At 54.9% G+C, this 15598-nt stretch overlaps 1 protein-coding gene across 2 annotated transcripts in view; it reads right to left on the minus strand.

Annotated features, from left to right (window-relative positions):
• The window catches only part of IGHMBP2 (immunoglobulin mu DNA binding protein 2), a 25343-nt gene continuing 9745 nt past the window's right edge, over positions 1-15598 (minus strand). Inside the window, exons 6-15 of one of the 2 annotated variants that reach the window (XM_045558249.1) lie at positions 14816-15016; positions 13180-13327; positions 10676-10850; positions 8009-8191; positions 7555-7673; positions 6953-7047; positions 6155-6278; positions 4371-5219; positions 2040-2212; positions 1-947 (exon numbers count right to left, since the gene is read on the minus strand). In XM_045558249.1, coding sequence (XP_045414205.1) covers positions 750-947; positions 2040-2212; positions 4371-5219; positions 6155-6278; positions 6953-7047; positions 7555-7673; positions 8009-8191; positions 10676-10850; positions 13180-13327; positions 14816-15016 — 2265 coding nt within the window. In that variant the 3' untranslated portion in view covers positions 1-749. The remainder of the gene's footprint in view (positions 948-2039; positions 2213-4370; positions 5220-6154; positions 6279-6952; positions 7048-7554; positions 7674-8008; positions 8192-10675; positions 10851-13179; positions 13328-14815; positions 15017-15598) is intronic. The other variant, XM_045558250.1, reaches the window with a different exon arrangement.

Consider the following 15598-nt stretch of genomic DNA (forward strand, 5'->3'; position numbering starts at 1 on the left):
CAATGTGCATTTATTTTTATTTTGTAAATAATTTATATCCCTTTGGAACAGAACAAAAACCTGAGGCTAGAATACATCCATCTGAGGTTCTCTTAAATAGAGTAGTTGGCAAAGAACACTGGAGAATGCTCGAGAGGCTCCGGGTCAGTGTTGGCAACGCTGACGCTCTGGGATGGCTGTTTCCCAGGACGGTCACCGGGTCCCCAAACCGCAGCACAGAGGAAGGGCTAGCTCAGCCCGGGGCCCCCAGACCCCTGAGAGCAGGGACGGTGAGCGTGGCGCCTGCTGCCCTGGCGGTGGGGTGTCCCTGCAGGCACAGGGACAGAAGACAGCAGGAGAGTGGCCGCTCAGGCCATGTCTGAGCACACGTTAACCAAGGCTGAGCTTCCTGTTCCTTCACGGCACCCCCATCCTAAGGGGCTGAGAGCTGCCCAGCCTCGGACAGGACGGGGGGGGCTGCGTTGACAGTTTGCGGCCAGGCGTGTGTCCAAGGGAGCAGAACCTCCCCCGGGATCCAGACGTCCGGAGCGAAGGAAGAGGCAGGAAGCGGCCAGGGAGGCCATGAGGAAGGGCCCGCCCTGCGCCTGCCCACACAGTGGACCCCTATCCCTGGGGTCCAAAGTCCAACCTCCCCCACGGACCCTCTGGAGGCAGAGAGTAGGCTTGGTGGCACCCTGGGCTTGGTGTAGGCGGCGGGTCCTCCCTCGGGGCAGCTGTGGCTCTGCCCGCAGACCCGGGGGCCATCGCCATCAGGTCCCCTTCTCCTTCCTCCTGCTCGCCCTCTGGCTGCTCAGCTCGCCCAGCTTCTTATCCAGTCTCCTCTGCAGCTGGGCCCGCTTGGCTGGGTCCAGGGACCGGTCCTTGGTCCCGCTGCCGGCATAGAGGACCCCTTCCCGGCTGATTCTCTGCCGGGCATGGGCACGAGCCCTCTCGCCGCAGCCATGGATCTGGGGAGGACGGAGAGTCGGTGCCGGGCTGCGTGGGGCAGGGAGCGACCCTGCAGCTCTGCCCGTCAGAGAGCCCGGGGCCACGGGAGCCCCTGCGAGAGGTCACGGAGAGCCCCCACGGCGCTCCCTCACCCCGCACGCTGCCGGGTGGGGCAGGGCTCTGCACCCTGGCGAGGCTGGCGGCTGGAGCACCCGGAGTACATGGGCAGGAAATGGCACCACCCAACCAACCACACGGTCCCTGCGCCACTTGGTGCCAACTCCCAGCCTCCACCTCCTCCATACTGCGGCCAAGTCTGGCGACATCACGGCCCTGCTGACACCCCCAGGGCCCCTGCCGCCCGCAGGTCAGGTCTGACTCCTCTGGGAGGCTCACCTTGCCCAGCCTCGACTCTCCCATCCTGCCTGTAACGTACTCCAGCTCCCTCACCGCGCCCGGGGCCTTTGCACACACTGCAAGGGCTGCCTGCTGGCCTGCGGTCACCGCTGCCCCAGCTCAGCTCCCCACCCTCCATCCCTCAGGCTCAGCCCCAGTGTTACTTCCTCTAGGAAGCCCCCTCTGACTGCTGCCTCTGGGTGGGTCCCCACATGGCCGCCTTGGCCCCTAGCTTTCTTTCCTTGGAGCAAGACCCCCCACCAGGCCCAGCACTCCCCAGGGGAGAGACAAGGCCTGCTCCAGCCCCCAGCGCCCCACTAGTGCCCACACCCGGCCGAGAGGGTTCTTACCCCTACGTGCTCAAGGAAAGGACAAAGCAGCCAGGCTGCTGCCATCTCAGACCACAGGCCACAGCCCCCAGCCCATGCTAAACAGACCAGATGAACCCACGGACACTGGGCAGAATGTTCTCTGCCCACAATGCCCACTAACGTGGTTGTAACTCAACAAACATGACATTTTACTTATGCCTTACTCCTACTTACCTGTGTTCAAAACAGATCATGAGCCATTGTCTGTTTTCTGTTTTTTAAAGAAAACACCCTTCCAGGTATTTAGAGCTATCAGGAGCAGGTCTGCCCAGCATCTGGCCCCTGAAGAGGAGGCCCCCGCCACCCCTCCCCACCGTCCGCTCCCTGGGCGGGAAGCCGGTGTACCTCGGGCAGGTGGTGGCTGAAGCAGTAGCGGCGGCCGCAGAGCTGGCAGAACTGGCCCAGGGTGGCAACGCTGGCTGTGCACTCAGCAAGGCCACAGGTGTTGTCAGCCCTAATGGCAGCAGAAACCAGGGCGTCGAAGTCCTCCTCTGCGGGCAGATCTACGGCCGTGTGTCCTGGGGGAAGAGCAGTGTCACTCTGGCAGATAGGGAAAGAGCAATGACGTGGACCTGAACACTCGCACTGGGCACGAGGATAAACTGCGGCAGCCCCACGTTGGCCCCACCATGAGGCTATGCCCAGCGCCTCCCGCTCACAGGTTTTAGCATGAGGCGAAAGTGTGCACCCAGTCGGACTCGTGTCTGTCCAGGCTTTGAGTGGCCCCCTGGGAATCCCCCTTGCCCTTCGCTGAGCTAATGGCTGGGAAACGTCCCACTGAACACCACACAATACGGTCACTGCTGGGCGGTGTGACATGGACACAGACGCTGCAGAAAGGAGTTGGCGGTGTATGGAGTGTCTGAAAAGTTCAACCTCTGTAATTCAGAAAAACATTCAAGTATGAGACGTTCTTTATGGTATTAGCCATAAAAACAAAACCCCAAAACAAAGTAAAAGTCCAAAGCCAGAGAAATAGTTCACACATTAAGAGACCCTTAACATTTTTAACCAGATGCATGAAAATATTTTTTAGTTATAGGAAAATGCTCACATGTGGAAAAGAAACAAAGTTATATATGGTCATAATTCTGGAAAACACACACGATAAACACACACATAGGCTGTGCAGAGAGCAGAGGGAAGGAACACCCGGGCAGCTGGTGTCGGTCCACTCTGCTGGGGGACAGGCCACAGGGGGACACCGCAGAAGCCAGACACACTGTGGTCAGAGCGGTCGGCCTCAGACCACTCAGAGGCGGGGAGTGTGGGGAAGGCCACGGGCCGCGTGCAGGGGCAGCACCACTGTGCTCACACACGCGAGGCCTGGAGGACACCGGGGTCGGGGAGGCAGAGGGGCACTGACCCCGCCACGCCCCCAGGAGCAGCGCCAGGAGCCTTGGAGAAGGCCGTGCTGACCACAGGCACACCATTCTCAGCACCCTCGATGGAGCAAGAGTCCTTGGGAAATGGGGACCAGGCACAGCGTGTCCAGGCCCCAGTGGGGAGCGAGAAGAAGGAGAGCATGCTGTGAAATCTCATGAACACCAGGACGGCCAGTCTGTTCCTATTACTCGACCCAACGCTCCTGCCTTCAGCTGGAGGCTCATGTGACCTCGCTGTGCTCCTGCGTGTCGACAGGCGGCCCCAGCACCCAGGGCAGGTCCTGTGCACACGGCCACATGGCCTCCCTGCTTCTCAGCTGCCAGCTGGGACACTGGCACAGAGGTTGGATCCCTGCAAGACAGGTCACGTTCAGAGCTAGAGTAGAAGAACGGACTCTGAAGGTGGCTGCCTGAAGGAACGCTTCCAAGTGGTGCCAGAGTCCCTGAAGGGGGCAGGGCCTCTCCAGGACACTCGGTTCTGAAGTGACCACGATGCACACACTGCTCCCTCCAGAAGGCAGGCCAGGCCCTGCTGTCACAGGCGAGGCACCCTCCTCTCCGTGACATCACTGTGTTCTTATTCACGTTTGAAAAGCAGTCGTGGCTCCTCCCTCTGCTGCACCGTCTGTGCCGGGGGAAGCGGGTGGCAGCAGCCTTGTTCTCTAGCTCAGAGCCTGGTATACAGTAGCTGCTCAAGAAGGACCTGTGGCATGAATTCATCTGGAGCCCCAGGCTCAGGCAGGCAATTTTCAAAAACCACGGATTATGCTCACACAGCTTCGCCCACGGGAATTAAATGCATAAACGGGAGCATGAAGTCCTTCACGGTCCTGCCGAGACCCTCCGGCCTGTCCCGGAACTCTACGCAGCCCATGGCAAGGATGGTTCTGCACTCAGGGAGCCCCTAAAACACACTGAGCCCCACTGCTGTGTAAGGCCACGGCCCTCCGGGCCACCTGCAGCGTGGGAGCCCGCGAACACCTCCCGGTCCCCAAAGGCTCCAGTGAGCCACCCATGTCTGCTCTCCCAGCCCTTCTGCAGCAGTGAGTGTGCTGAGCACCCCCCTCGTGCCCGGCCCTGCACAAGGCTCTGGAACAAGGCGACCATGAGCCAGTCACTGCCCTTGGGGAGCCCAGATCAAGCCAGGAGACGCAAGTCACGTGACTAAAAATCTGGTGGCAGCACCGCCAGGAGGAAGTCCTGGACTGTTTTTCCAGGGTGGCAGGTGGGTTTCAAGTGGGGCCAACACCCCTGTGAGGGGACACAACACCTCTGTTCTCACATGACTTACCTTTTCCTTTTTTCTTTTTCTTTTCTGGAAGCTTCTGTGGCCCCGAGCCTGCAGGCTGCTGCCCCTTCTTGGCTGGCTGCTCCTGCCAGGCCCTCTCCCTCTGTGGCCTCTGCGGGTGTGGCACCTTCAGACCCGCCTGGCCCTCGCCCTGCTCCCTGGCGGGGAGCTGCGTCTGCACAGGGCAGGGGGGCGCTGGGCAGAGAGGGGCTTGGCCGCCGGCCGCAGGCGCAGGCAGTGCCGGGGCCCTCTTGCTCACGGTGATGAAGCGCTGCTTCCCCTCTCCGGCACTGTCGTGCCTCAGCCCGTGCTCTTCGGCTATTTGGTGGACCCGCAGCCTGTCGTGGGAATTCAGGGATGCAGGAAACTCCAATTGCGTCTTTTCACTGGCCACAAACTCCACTATCATGGCCCTGAAGTGGTCCACACTGTCTCTGCTCTCCGCTCCCTCCAAGCTGTCCCCATTGAGGCTGGGTTGACACTGGGCTTTGGAGCTCAAAGGTTTTCCACCTGGCTTCTTCTGGTCCTGTCTGGCGGCTGCTCCGGACTCCCGGGCTCCCTCTTGTCGCCGGCCCCCAGGAGGGTTCCTAGCAGACACAGCAGGGCCTTGGGGCTTTGAGGCAGCTTGGCTGTGGCCCTGGGAACTCTCATGGGAATAGTTTTCAGGAACGATGTCATCAAGATACTCGAAGGCCGTGCGCACTTCCCCGTGCTCTGTGAAATACTCCACCAGCGTCTTCAAAAACACGTGGTTGTTGACAGTGTGGGAATCACAGACGACCGCCACGTGGCGCCGTGCGCGGGTGATGGCCACGTTGATCCGCCGGTCCTCAGCAAGAAAACCGACGTCACCTGAGGAAGGGCCAGAGGAGTGACGGGCAGATCTGAGACTGAGCAACAGAAGTCGGCTCCGACACCCCCACCAGGAGCAGCCACCGAATCGTCGCATCCCCCCGCCCAGCCTCCCGCACCGCGGCCACCCTCCACGAGGCACAGCCGGGGCCACGTCTGCTCCAGCTCTCGGTTCCCACCACTGATCAAGTGGAGCTCTGGGTGCTCGATATGGGGGTTGAGGGCTCTCAGGCTGTGCTCACTCCCAAGTGAGCATCAACTCCGCCCTGAGCACACACCCAGGAGGCCGCCCAGGGACTGGCTGTGGCTGACGCCTAAGGGAAAGCACGAGGGACCTTCCAGTCCCTTACGTTCTTTTTCCCACCACAGCTTACCCCACTCCCTTCTCTGTTGTCGACCCCCTACTGAAAACGCTTTACCAAGCCCATCAACTGCACTGTTTCTGGGCTCAGCTTCCTCACTGAACAGAACGCCTAGAAAACGCAGCGGCATAAAATCCACACCCTGAGGCTCATTCCCCTGAGGCTAAAAGACCAGCCCTGGGCTTGCGGAGGCTCCCTCTCCTTGGTGGGGTGTCCAGGCAATTCCCGCCCCTGCACTCCCACCTGCCGCCCAGCCGCCTGCACACTCGTGCCTCTGAGCCGCCAAACTCTGCTCCCGCTGGAAACCTGTCCCCACGGCCTCCCCCACTCACCACGCCCCTCACATGCCACCTTCCAGGACGCCGCCTGCCCCACCCCAGGCTGGGCTGAACACCTAGCGGGGTCCTGCTGGAACCCTCATCGCACCGCGCTCCTGAGTCCCTTTGCCTGACGGTGATGTGCTCCGTCGCCACACGGCGACTGGCACGGCACCTGGCGGAGATCCAGTGTGCCCTCTGAAGCAACACGGTTACTCTGTGCCTTCCCCAGAGGACCCTGCCGAGGACGGCGTACCTTTCCTGTTGGACCTAACGAAGGACAGTATCACCGCCTCCTTCTCTCGACCTTGGAAGCCGTCCACGGACTTGATTTCCAGCTCGGGGTGCTTGTGTGCGAGGCTCTGCCTGAGCAGGTCCACCTGAAACACACGGAGCAGGGCTGCAGCCTCGTCCCACCCTTCCAGCCCCGGGAGGCTCTGACACCCGCCCACACACATAAAAGGAACAGCCGGGCGGCAGGTCAGCACGTCAAAGATGACACCCCCACCACCAGCATTTTATCATTTCTTTTGGCTCATGGGCCAGTCACCGGCCTCACACAGCCCTGTGACGCCTGTATACCAAAAAGGGGCAACAGCCACTTCCACGGACCCCACAAAACTCAAACAGGTATGTTTTTCCTACTAAAGAAGACAGGCACAGGGACACGCCTGAGGCAGACCAACGAGATCCAAAGCTGCAGCTCCCTGGGAAACACTGTAAAGGGACAGGCTGCTCCGCCAGGACTGCCGACGGCAGGACGGTGCCAGCCGCAGGCTGCCGGGCCACCTGGGAAAGCTGGCCTGAGAACAATGCCGACCCAGGGGAATCAGGCTGAGAGCTCAGGGTGGGCAGCAGCATGGCAGGTAAGACAGACGGACAGAGGGGCTCTGGCTGGTATCGTGTGGGCCCTGGATCCAGTCATGATGAGGTCAACCCTACCCCTGGAATTTTAGGTCACAATAGCCAATAGATTGGCCTTTTTCTTGGGGCCTCTAGGTTGGCTGAGTCCCAACTGATATGCACAGAGACAAAACGGAGGTCCCTGCCGCACCTGGAGGTTGTACGGTGTGATGACAGCAATGTCACTTGCTTGGACACCAGCATCCACCAGAGCCTGGACGTGCAAACTGACGAGGCGGACTTCGCCTGCAGGGAATTAGCACAGGTTTCAGTGCAGGGGCAGGCCAAGATGATGCCCGCCATGCATGCGTTTCCAGCTCTTCTCTCACGGCAGCGGCTCCTGCGCTCTGCCCCGGGGCCGACAGGAGCTAACCACGGAGGCAGCAGCGTCAGCAGCACCCTGCGAGCTGGAGTTTCACATAGACAGTGGACACCTTCAGTGTCCCTGTGGCCATGCAGCCTCTGAACCGGGACCTGGGGAGGCGTGAGCCGAGTGAGGATTCTCACGGCCAGACCAACCAGGCAGCGCCGGGCCGCTGCGTTCAGCCCAAGACCACGGAATGCCGCCCGGCCCGTGTGCCCCTAGGAAGAAATTGACGCTGCTCAGCCTTTCGGAGCGTCTGCCTCCAGGTCCTCCACGCTCGTCAGTGACGGGCTCTCACCGTCTCTTTCTTTCACTCACTTCCTCCCTGAATTAAGCAATTTAAACTGACGTTTGTTTTTAAAAAGCAGACCCATCCCAAGCAGGCTCACCAGGGTTCCCTCTCGACTGGTCGTCCTCCTCCTCCAGCTCAAACAGCCCGCAGCCGGCAGTGTCCACGAGCAGCAGGGCCACGCCCGTCTCCTCCGTGGCGGCCACCCCTGGGAGGTCCCTGGCCCACAGCAGAGAGGGGACACGTAAGGACCCAGCCAGGGAGCAGCACTGAAACCCTACACCATGGAACTGACCCTTCCCTCCCCGGGGGAACACCCAGGGGTGCAGGATAAGCTCAGAGAACATCAGCTGGAGCAGGGCTGAGCCAGCGCTCCGGGGCGAGAGCATGCTGCCTTCCAGAACATTAGTCTCACAGTCGACCTGAACTCTAATGTCTAAATGGAACACGTTTCACTTGAGCTTACTGCTTAGAAACAGGTGACCTTGGTGGGTTGGCTGGGGCAGAAGGATGAGAGGGGAGGCCAGGGTAGGGGGAAGAGCCCAGTCACCCACCTCAGGAGGTGGCCTGCCACAGAGGGGTGGGCCGTGAGCTGCCCCTGGTACATGGCCTCCGAGGCCCACTGCATGATGGCCTGGTGCATGCGGTACTGCACAGTCAGCGTCCGCAGCACGCTCGCGCCGTACGCCTCAGCCAGGCGCTCCATCAGGCTGCGCGACAGCCCGGCCAGCGCAGCCCTGAAACGAGAGGGGAAGAACTCGAAGGAGGGCCGAGTCCCAGAGTCCAGGTGTGACCCCACAGGTGAGTGAGGAAAGCAGTCCTCAAACTTCAGGACCCAACTCACCCCTGGGTTCCAACCTAAGAGTAACCCATGGGTGGGATGGCTGAATCACAGCCCCAAAGACGCCCACAGCCTGATCACCAGGACCTGGGACTTTGTTCCCTTACATGATAGCAGGGACTCTGCAGATGAGACAAAGTCAACGATCCCGAGATGGGGAGATGGCAATGACAAGGGCCTTACGGGACGGGGGGCTGGAGGGTCAGGGTCAGAGAAGGCCATGTGACGAAAGATGATGCTTGAAGATGCTACGCTGCTGGCTGCAAAGGCAGAGGAAGGGGCCACAAGGCAAGCCGTTCTCGCGGCCTCTAGCAGCTGGAAAGGCAGGGAATGGCTTCTGCCCGGAGCCTCCAGAAGCAGCAGCCCTGCCGACACCCTGCTCCTCAGCCCTCACCAAGATCAGTGAGACAGATTCTGGACGTGTCAAGTCAGAACTGCAAGATCATAAACCTGTGCTGTTTGAAGCCACTAAGTTTGTGGCAATTTGTTAAAGCAATGATAGGAAACCAACACAGGTAAGTTTTAAAACGAATTATCACATGCTCTAGCCATAAGTCCACTACTACTGGCAACAGCTAATATTCACTGAGCACTCCCAGGTGCCAGGCACTGCTCTTAACATTGTATTATCTGTATTATTAATCCTCACACCTTATGAGATGGTTACTGTTATGATTCCCACATTACATATAAGGAGAGTGAGACACAGAGAGGTTAAGTCACCAGCCCGAGGCCACCCAGCTAGTGACCTTCAGAGCCAGGATGCACCGGGCAGCACTATGGCACACCGTCTCTCCCCAAGTTGACACCCACAAATATTGGGGGAAAAGTATCCAATTCCACTTCAAAGATCTTCCCTCCAGAAATGTATGAGACCTCTGTGATTAACCTATTTTAAAGTCTCCACTAAAAATAACTAATGCCAAAGAAGTGAGGACATGAAGTGATTATCAGTACCAACTGCAAACCTAGAAAATATGCAGCATGACTGCACCCAACGTTTTTGCCCACAACTGGCCTCCTTTCTCCAGGGACACAATGGGGTCCCTAAGGGCAGAGTTCCAAACTGGCTCCACACAAAGGCTTTCTGGAGGACAAAGCCCTGTTGTAAGGACACCTTCAGAACCTCTCCCTGGAACAAGCCAAATGGACAAACACCCTAGTGAGCCCCTTCCCTCTCCTGGGAGTTTCCACTCAGGATTCCTACACTTCTCCCACCAGGATGATCTTCCAAAATGCATTTCCCCAGCACTCTCCTCTCTCCCCCCAAACATCTTCCTCCCAAATCCTCACCGTGAAGGATGACCTTTGAGGCCGTCTTTCTCCGAGGCACCCTGGGCTAAACAACCCCTCGACTTCTGCGCCGCCTGCTCCCCTTTCATGAGATCCCATTTGACTGACTTCCTTGCACCCCCCTTTTCCTGTTCCTCCAAAAAGAGTTCCAAGTTTGATCATGACATCTGCACACCCACAGTGACACAGAACACTTTCAAACAGCCAGAGAAATCGGAACAAAATAATCTCCAAGTGCGAGGGGGCCACGCTGCCAGCACCCCGAAGAGTGTCACTCGTGGACGCCTTTCTGGGCATAGACTTGCTCACAGACAGCCTGTGTGTGTGCCGGGCCTGTTCACAGCCCTGTGGAACTTACGTTCCAGCGGGAAAAGCAGACGAGCAGATGAACACACGACACTGCCAGAGAACGAAGGAAGCCACAGTAAGGGACTCGAGGTGACAGGGATCCTGCCTAGACAGGGCGGTCAGGAGAGACCACGTGGAGGGTCCATCTGAGCAGCGGGTTCAATCATCTGGTCCAGGCAGAGGGACGTGTGGCCCGTGGGGCCGGAGCGGCGAGGAAGGGGCAGTGTGGGAAAGTGGTGAGCGGGGCCAGGTGGCCGCACTTCTCCCCGGCAGGATCGCCTGTGCTGGGCCACAGCGCCAGGGCACACCACATCTCTGCCCGGTGTCCTCCATGTGGGGACAGGCCTGCAGACTGAGGACTAAAGAATCCATGTCAGGCTGCGAGCTGATGGACCCACACAGTGGCGCTCACTGCACTGCACCATCAAACCGGCCTGGCTCACCAGGGGACGTTCAACTCAACAGCACCGACTGAGCCCTGGAAGAGTGCCAGGCACTGCACCTGGCTCTGGGGATGCGAAGAGGAAGGTGATACAACCCCCGCCCTCAAGGAGCACCTGATCCGACAGATCACGAGTCAGTGCGATAAAATGGCCTGGGAGCTATAGCCAGGAAACATGCCAAGGAGGCACAACCAGGCTTCCGGTGAGCCCAGGACTTCCGGCTGGACCCGGAAGGATGGCAGAAAGGGGTGGCAGGTGAGGGGCGGAGAACGGCACCTCCAGCACTGGGGTCTTACTTGTGCGAGACAGTGGTGGGCGGCAGCTGCCGGTGATCTCCGGCCAGGATGCACTTTCTGGCCTTCAGCAGAGGGATCCAGCAGCTCGCCTCGAGGGCCTGGGCGCACTCGTCAATGACCACCACGTCGAAGTAGCCCTCGGGCAGCAGCTTCAGAGGGCCATCGGAAGAAGCACCTGGTCAGACAGGGAGCCGTGAGTCGTTAAAGAGGCGCTGGCTGTGCCTTAACAACTGCAGTCACACCGGAAGAGACACACAAGTCACGTCATAATCGAGTCTCGTGTTAAAATTGTGTGGGATAAATTAGCTCTTGGAATAAAAACTTGGGAAGTACATTAGAAAATCCATGGTTCCAGCCCATCTGTGTCTAAGTATAAAGCAGGGTGTCCTCTGGCCACCGGCTACCTGACCTTCAATCACCAAAATTGACCACCTTCTTGGGGCTGTGACCACAAGCCAATGGAATCTGTCTTAGTTCTAAAGATTATATCTCCATCATTTTCTGAATGTAGAATTTAATTAATTCTCCTCTGAGGTTTTTCGCTTGGACATACAGACCTAGTAAGTGCTGAGCATTCACCCAGAAAAAACTTCCACGTATTTGACAGCACAAAACCGCAGTGCCAGTTTCTCCTTCCTGGAACACAGGGTGGCACAGTGGAAGGAGCTGGGGCTGAGAGCAAGACCGGCTCCCACACCAACCCCGGCAAACAGCCTGAGGCCTCGGGCCCATTTCCCCGTCTACAAACACAACCAACAACCACATCTCACACGAGTGTTATGACGACACCTGAATGGTGATGTGTGTAAAGTGCCTGGCACAGGAAGGTAGATTTTAATAAATGCTGTAAGTGTCAGCTCCCACCCTCTTGGCCTTCTGCCTGAGTGAATTATGCTAAAGATATACATATTATGTTCGATGAAGATACATATCTTGAGAAATTTCTCGAGGCTAACTTTTCAGAGATGGCTGGGGAAAGCACCCACACAGGAGACAGAATTTGAACTGGGCTTTAGATAATTAAGAGATGCATTTAGATCACAGGTGTGACTTCATGTGACTTCACAGTGCAGAAAGCAAGAGCAAGACTCCATCTCTACAAAAAAAATAGAAAAATCACCCGGGCGTGGTGGTATGCACCTGTAGCCCCAGCTACTTGGGAGGCTGAGGCGGGAGGATTGCTTAAGCCCAGGAGTTTGAGGTTGCTGTGAGTTACGATGATGCCACTGCACTCTAGCCCAGGTGACAGAGTGAGACCTTGTCTCAAAAAAGAAAAAAAACGTTAAGATGGTAAATTTTACGTTTATTCTTTCTGTAGATGGCTGGGAATTATGTTTATGTTTTTTATCACAATAAAAAAATAAAGAAAGAAAGCTGGAGTGGTTACTTTAATATCAAAGTAGATTACAAAAAAAATACCATTACCAGGGATAAAGACGGTAATTTCATAATGACAAATTGGTTAATTAATCAAGAAAGCATAGCCTGACATTTATGCCCCTAAATAAAAACTTCCAAAGACATGAACCAATAACTGACAGCAAGGAGAAACAGATAGGTACAACTATATTCAGAGATTTCAACACTCCTCTCTCAATAAGTGATATAACAAGTAGAAAATCATGAAGGATACAGTAGACGTGAACACCACCACCAACTCTCAAGATCTGATCATAATCCGAGCACCCCAACAAAATTAGAACACTCATTCTATTCAAGTGTACATGGAACATTCACAAAGAGAAACCAGATTCTGGATTATAAAATAAGTCTCGATGAAAGGAGCCACGTCTTCTGACTATACCAAATTAAATTAGAGATCAACAACAGAAATTTGTGACCACGCCTGCACTCCCAACTCCTCAGAAGGCTGAGGTGACAGATCATTGAGCCTAGGAGTTTGAGTCCAGCCTGGGCAACACAACGAGACCTCATCTCTTTATAAAAAAAAGGAAAGAAAGAAAAAAATCAAACAATAGAAAGATATCTTGAAAATCCCCAACTATTGGAAACCATATAGCACACTTCTAAAAAACCAAAAGGCAAATGAGATAAATTTTGAAATGAATGAAAATACAACACATCAGAATTTGTGGGATACCACAAAAGCAGGACTTAGGGAGATATTTGTAGAGCAAAATGCCCATATCAGAAAAGAAGAAAGGTCTCGAATCAATGATCTTAGCTTCAGCCTTAAGAAACTAGAAAAAGAAGAGCAAATTAAAACCAAGTAAACAGAAAACAGGAAATAATATCAATATGGAAATCAATGAAATAGCAAACAGAAAAGCAACAGAGAAAAATCAAAAGCTGGTTCTTTGGGTTTGTAGTTAAAAACCTCTCTAAGAAAATTCCATGTCCAGCTTCATTGGTAAACTCTACCCAACATTTAAGGAAGAAATAACACCAATCCTACATAAACTCTTCCAGAAAACTGAACAAGAGGGAGCACCCCCGACCCCTTCTTTGAGGCCACACGGGCAGGATGGAGACGCCTCGCTCACCCGTGTTTGTGGCAAGGACCACCTTTGCTGAAGTGAGGCTCTCCAGCATGGCTGCTTCTTCCCTGGCCTTCAGTTCTTTTCTTAACAGCTTAATTTCATTTCGAAAATTACTTTTGTCTCTCTTATCTTGAGTCTTTTTGTTTTTCACCTATAAAGGGAAGGAAAGAAAATATAATTATTTCGACATGACTTTGCACTTCTTTAAGGCTACACAGTATTTTCTATTTATAATCAGTTAGCCCAGTTCAATAGGCTCCCTAAAAAGCACTAAAAAGTAAAAAGGAAGGAGCCACAGAGACACATGGGTGACTAAGCACCTTACGTCCTAACTTGCCTTAAAGCCGCTGTCACCCACACAGGGAGAGGCAGGAAGGGAACGTTTTCTGTCCTGGAAGAAGGCAGTGTTTTAACTGCAAACTCAGATGAGGCCACAAACTGGACCAGCCCTGCCCTGCACAGAGTCATCGGGCGTGTTCCTGGGGAAGAAAAAGCTCCTGCCCATTTCAGGATCTGGGTTGCAGGTGCTTATAGATGGAGAGGCTGAGCTTCATTTTTATTCCAGATTTTCAAAAGATTAAAACCTTTTTTTTGGCTGGTCTGAAGGTAGTGAGCTACCCCACTTTATTGTTTACAGATCGAACTCCCTGTTCTACTCTTTCCCCCTTCTCACTATTGTACTTGACTGCTCTTAAAAAAAAAAATTTCTTTTCAACCCATAAAATCCCAGTTCACCTAAATCCTAGTTCACTTTGCTACCCCAAAAAGACGTAACCCCTTCCTTATTTGTGATGTCTGCTTTGGAGGATGGAGTTTTGACAGGGGTGATGGAGGTGTTTTATTGTGCCTAATTTACAGAGAAAGAAAATCCCTAGAAACACTGATTTCACCAGGAATAAGAAAATGAAAGCAACCACATCTGTGATGGAGCAGATAACATCACTGCGTATTCCTACGCCACCTTTAACCCGAGTGGTCTGCATCTGTCCTTGCTCCACCCCCCAACTGGGCTGCCCACCTCCACGCTGGCACCGGCAGCCTCTACACTCACACACTCCCCGCCCGCCGCCATCCCCCTTCCGAGGCCAGGACACCAACGAGTGCACCTGCTGAAGGTGAGCCAACGCGGGAGGGGACACGGAGCAAGGACATGGAGCAGACTTGCACATCGGAGAAGCAAAGCGCTCGAAAGTGCTGGGCTGCAGGGAGAAATGCCGTCTCAAACTGAACCCGCACCTACCCAGTTCTCCAGATGCCTGGCGTCCTCTGTCACAGGGATAATATAAAATGCACAGAAAGGATTTGGGAGGATGCCTAATTTTTGAATTTTTATTTTCAGGCTGCCTTTTTTCCCCCCTTGCCACTATTAGCTAGAAAACATGACCAAACATAGGGAGACACTTAGGAAAATGCTTTCTTTAAGACAACTCCTCAAGTACTTATCAGGTACCTTGAAGACGGTGGAGTCCCTATTCAGTGCTAAGGATAGTTCTCTATCTAAAAGGGCAGTCCAATTTTTTAAATGACTAAATAGAGGCAAGAGAAGAGCAAGAAGAACGCAGACAGACACAGTTCACTCCTTAAAAAGACTGCAGATCAGAAAACTACACGCCACGTGGACGCTGGCTGAGACACATACAAAGACCTGATCGATGTCCTTTCTGATGTCGGCCACAATCTGGGCACTGTCACTCCGCGCTAAGACCGCATCGAGCGAGTGCTGCTGAATGGATTCCAGGATCCGGGAGGGGTGCCCAAGGCGCAGAATCCGCTGCTTACACCGAGCCAGACGCTCTACCAGATTGTCCACCGCAACGTTCGAGGGAGCGCAGCACAGAACCTGGGAACGCCAGGCGCAAGTGAGGGTTTGGTCATTTCTTTCCTAATCAAACCACTTGAGTTTACATTAAAACAACAGGAAGCCTTAAAGGTAAAGAGAGAAAGGCAGATTGCCACACGTGTTACAGGGTCAGCATACAGCTTTAACACGGACAAGCACGGCCTAAAGGACACGTTACTGCAAACTGATGCTATCTCTGGAGAGCTGGAACCTACAAATGGATAATCTCCAAAATGTATTAGTCACCAAAGCACCAAAGCATGTTAAGTGACTTACAGCTGGAAGAGAAGACTCAAAAAATTAAAGTGTGCCCTGAAATAGTCATGGGGGCATCCATGATATCACCAGTCAAACCATTTCATCATCTGACAAAGTCAGACAGGGAGAATCTCTCTGAATGGGCTCACTCTTGCTTCTGGAGCTACAGTTCCGCTATTAGAAGTAAGCGGCAGCTGGCAGAAGAGGCAGAGAGGCAAGTCCCTAAATACTCCCACCCACAAGACAAAACGGAGTCCAGGAAGGAGGCCTCGGGCACGCCCCCCAAATGCCTGGTGTCACCCCCACCCACTGATGTGTCCAAAG

Source organism: Lemur catta, chromosome 7 (assembly GCF_020740605.2).
Source record: "Lemur catta isolate mLemCat1 chromosome 7, mLemCat1.pri, whole genome shotgun sequence".
NCBI classification, from domain to species: Eukaryota; Metazoa; Chordata; class Mammalia; order Primates; family Lemuridae; genus Lemur; species Lemur catta.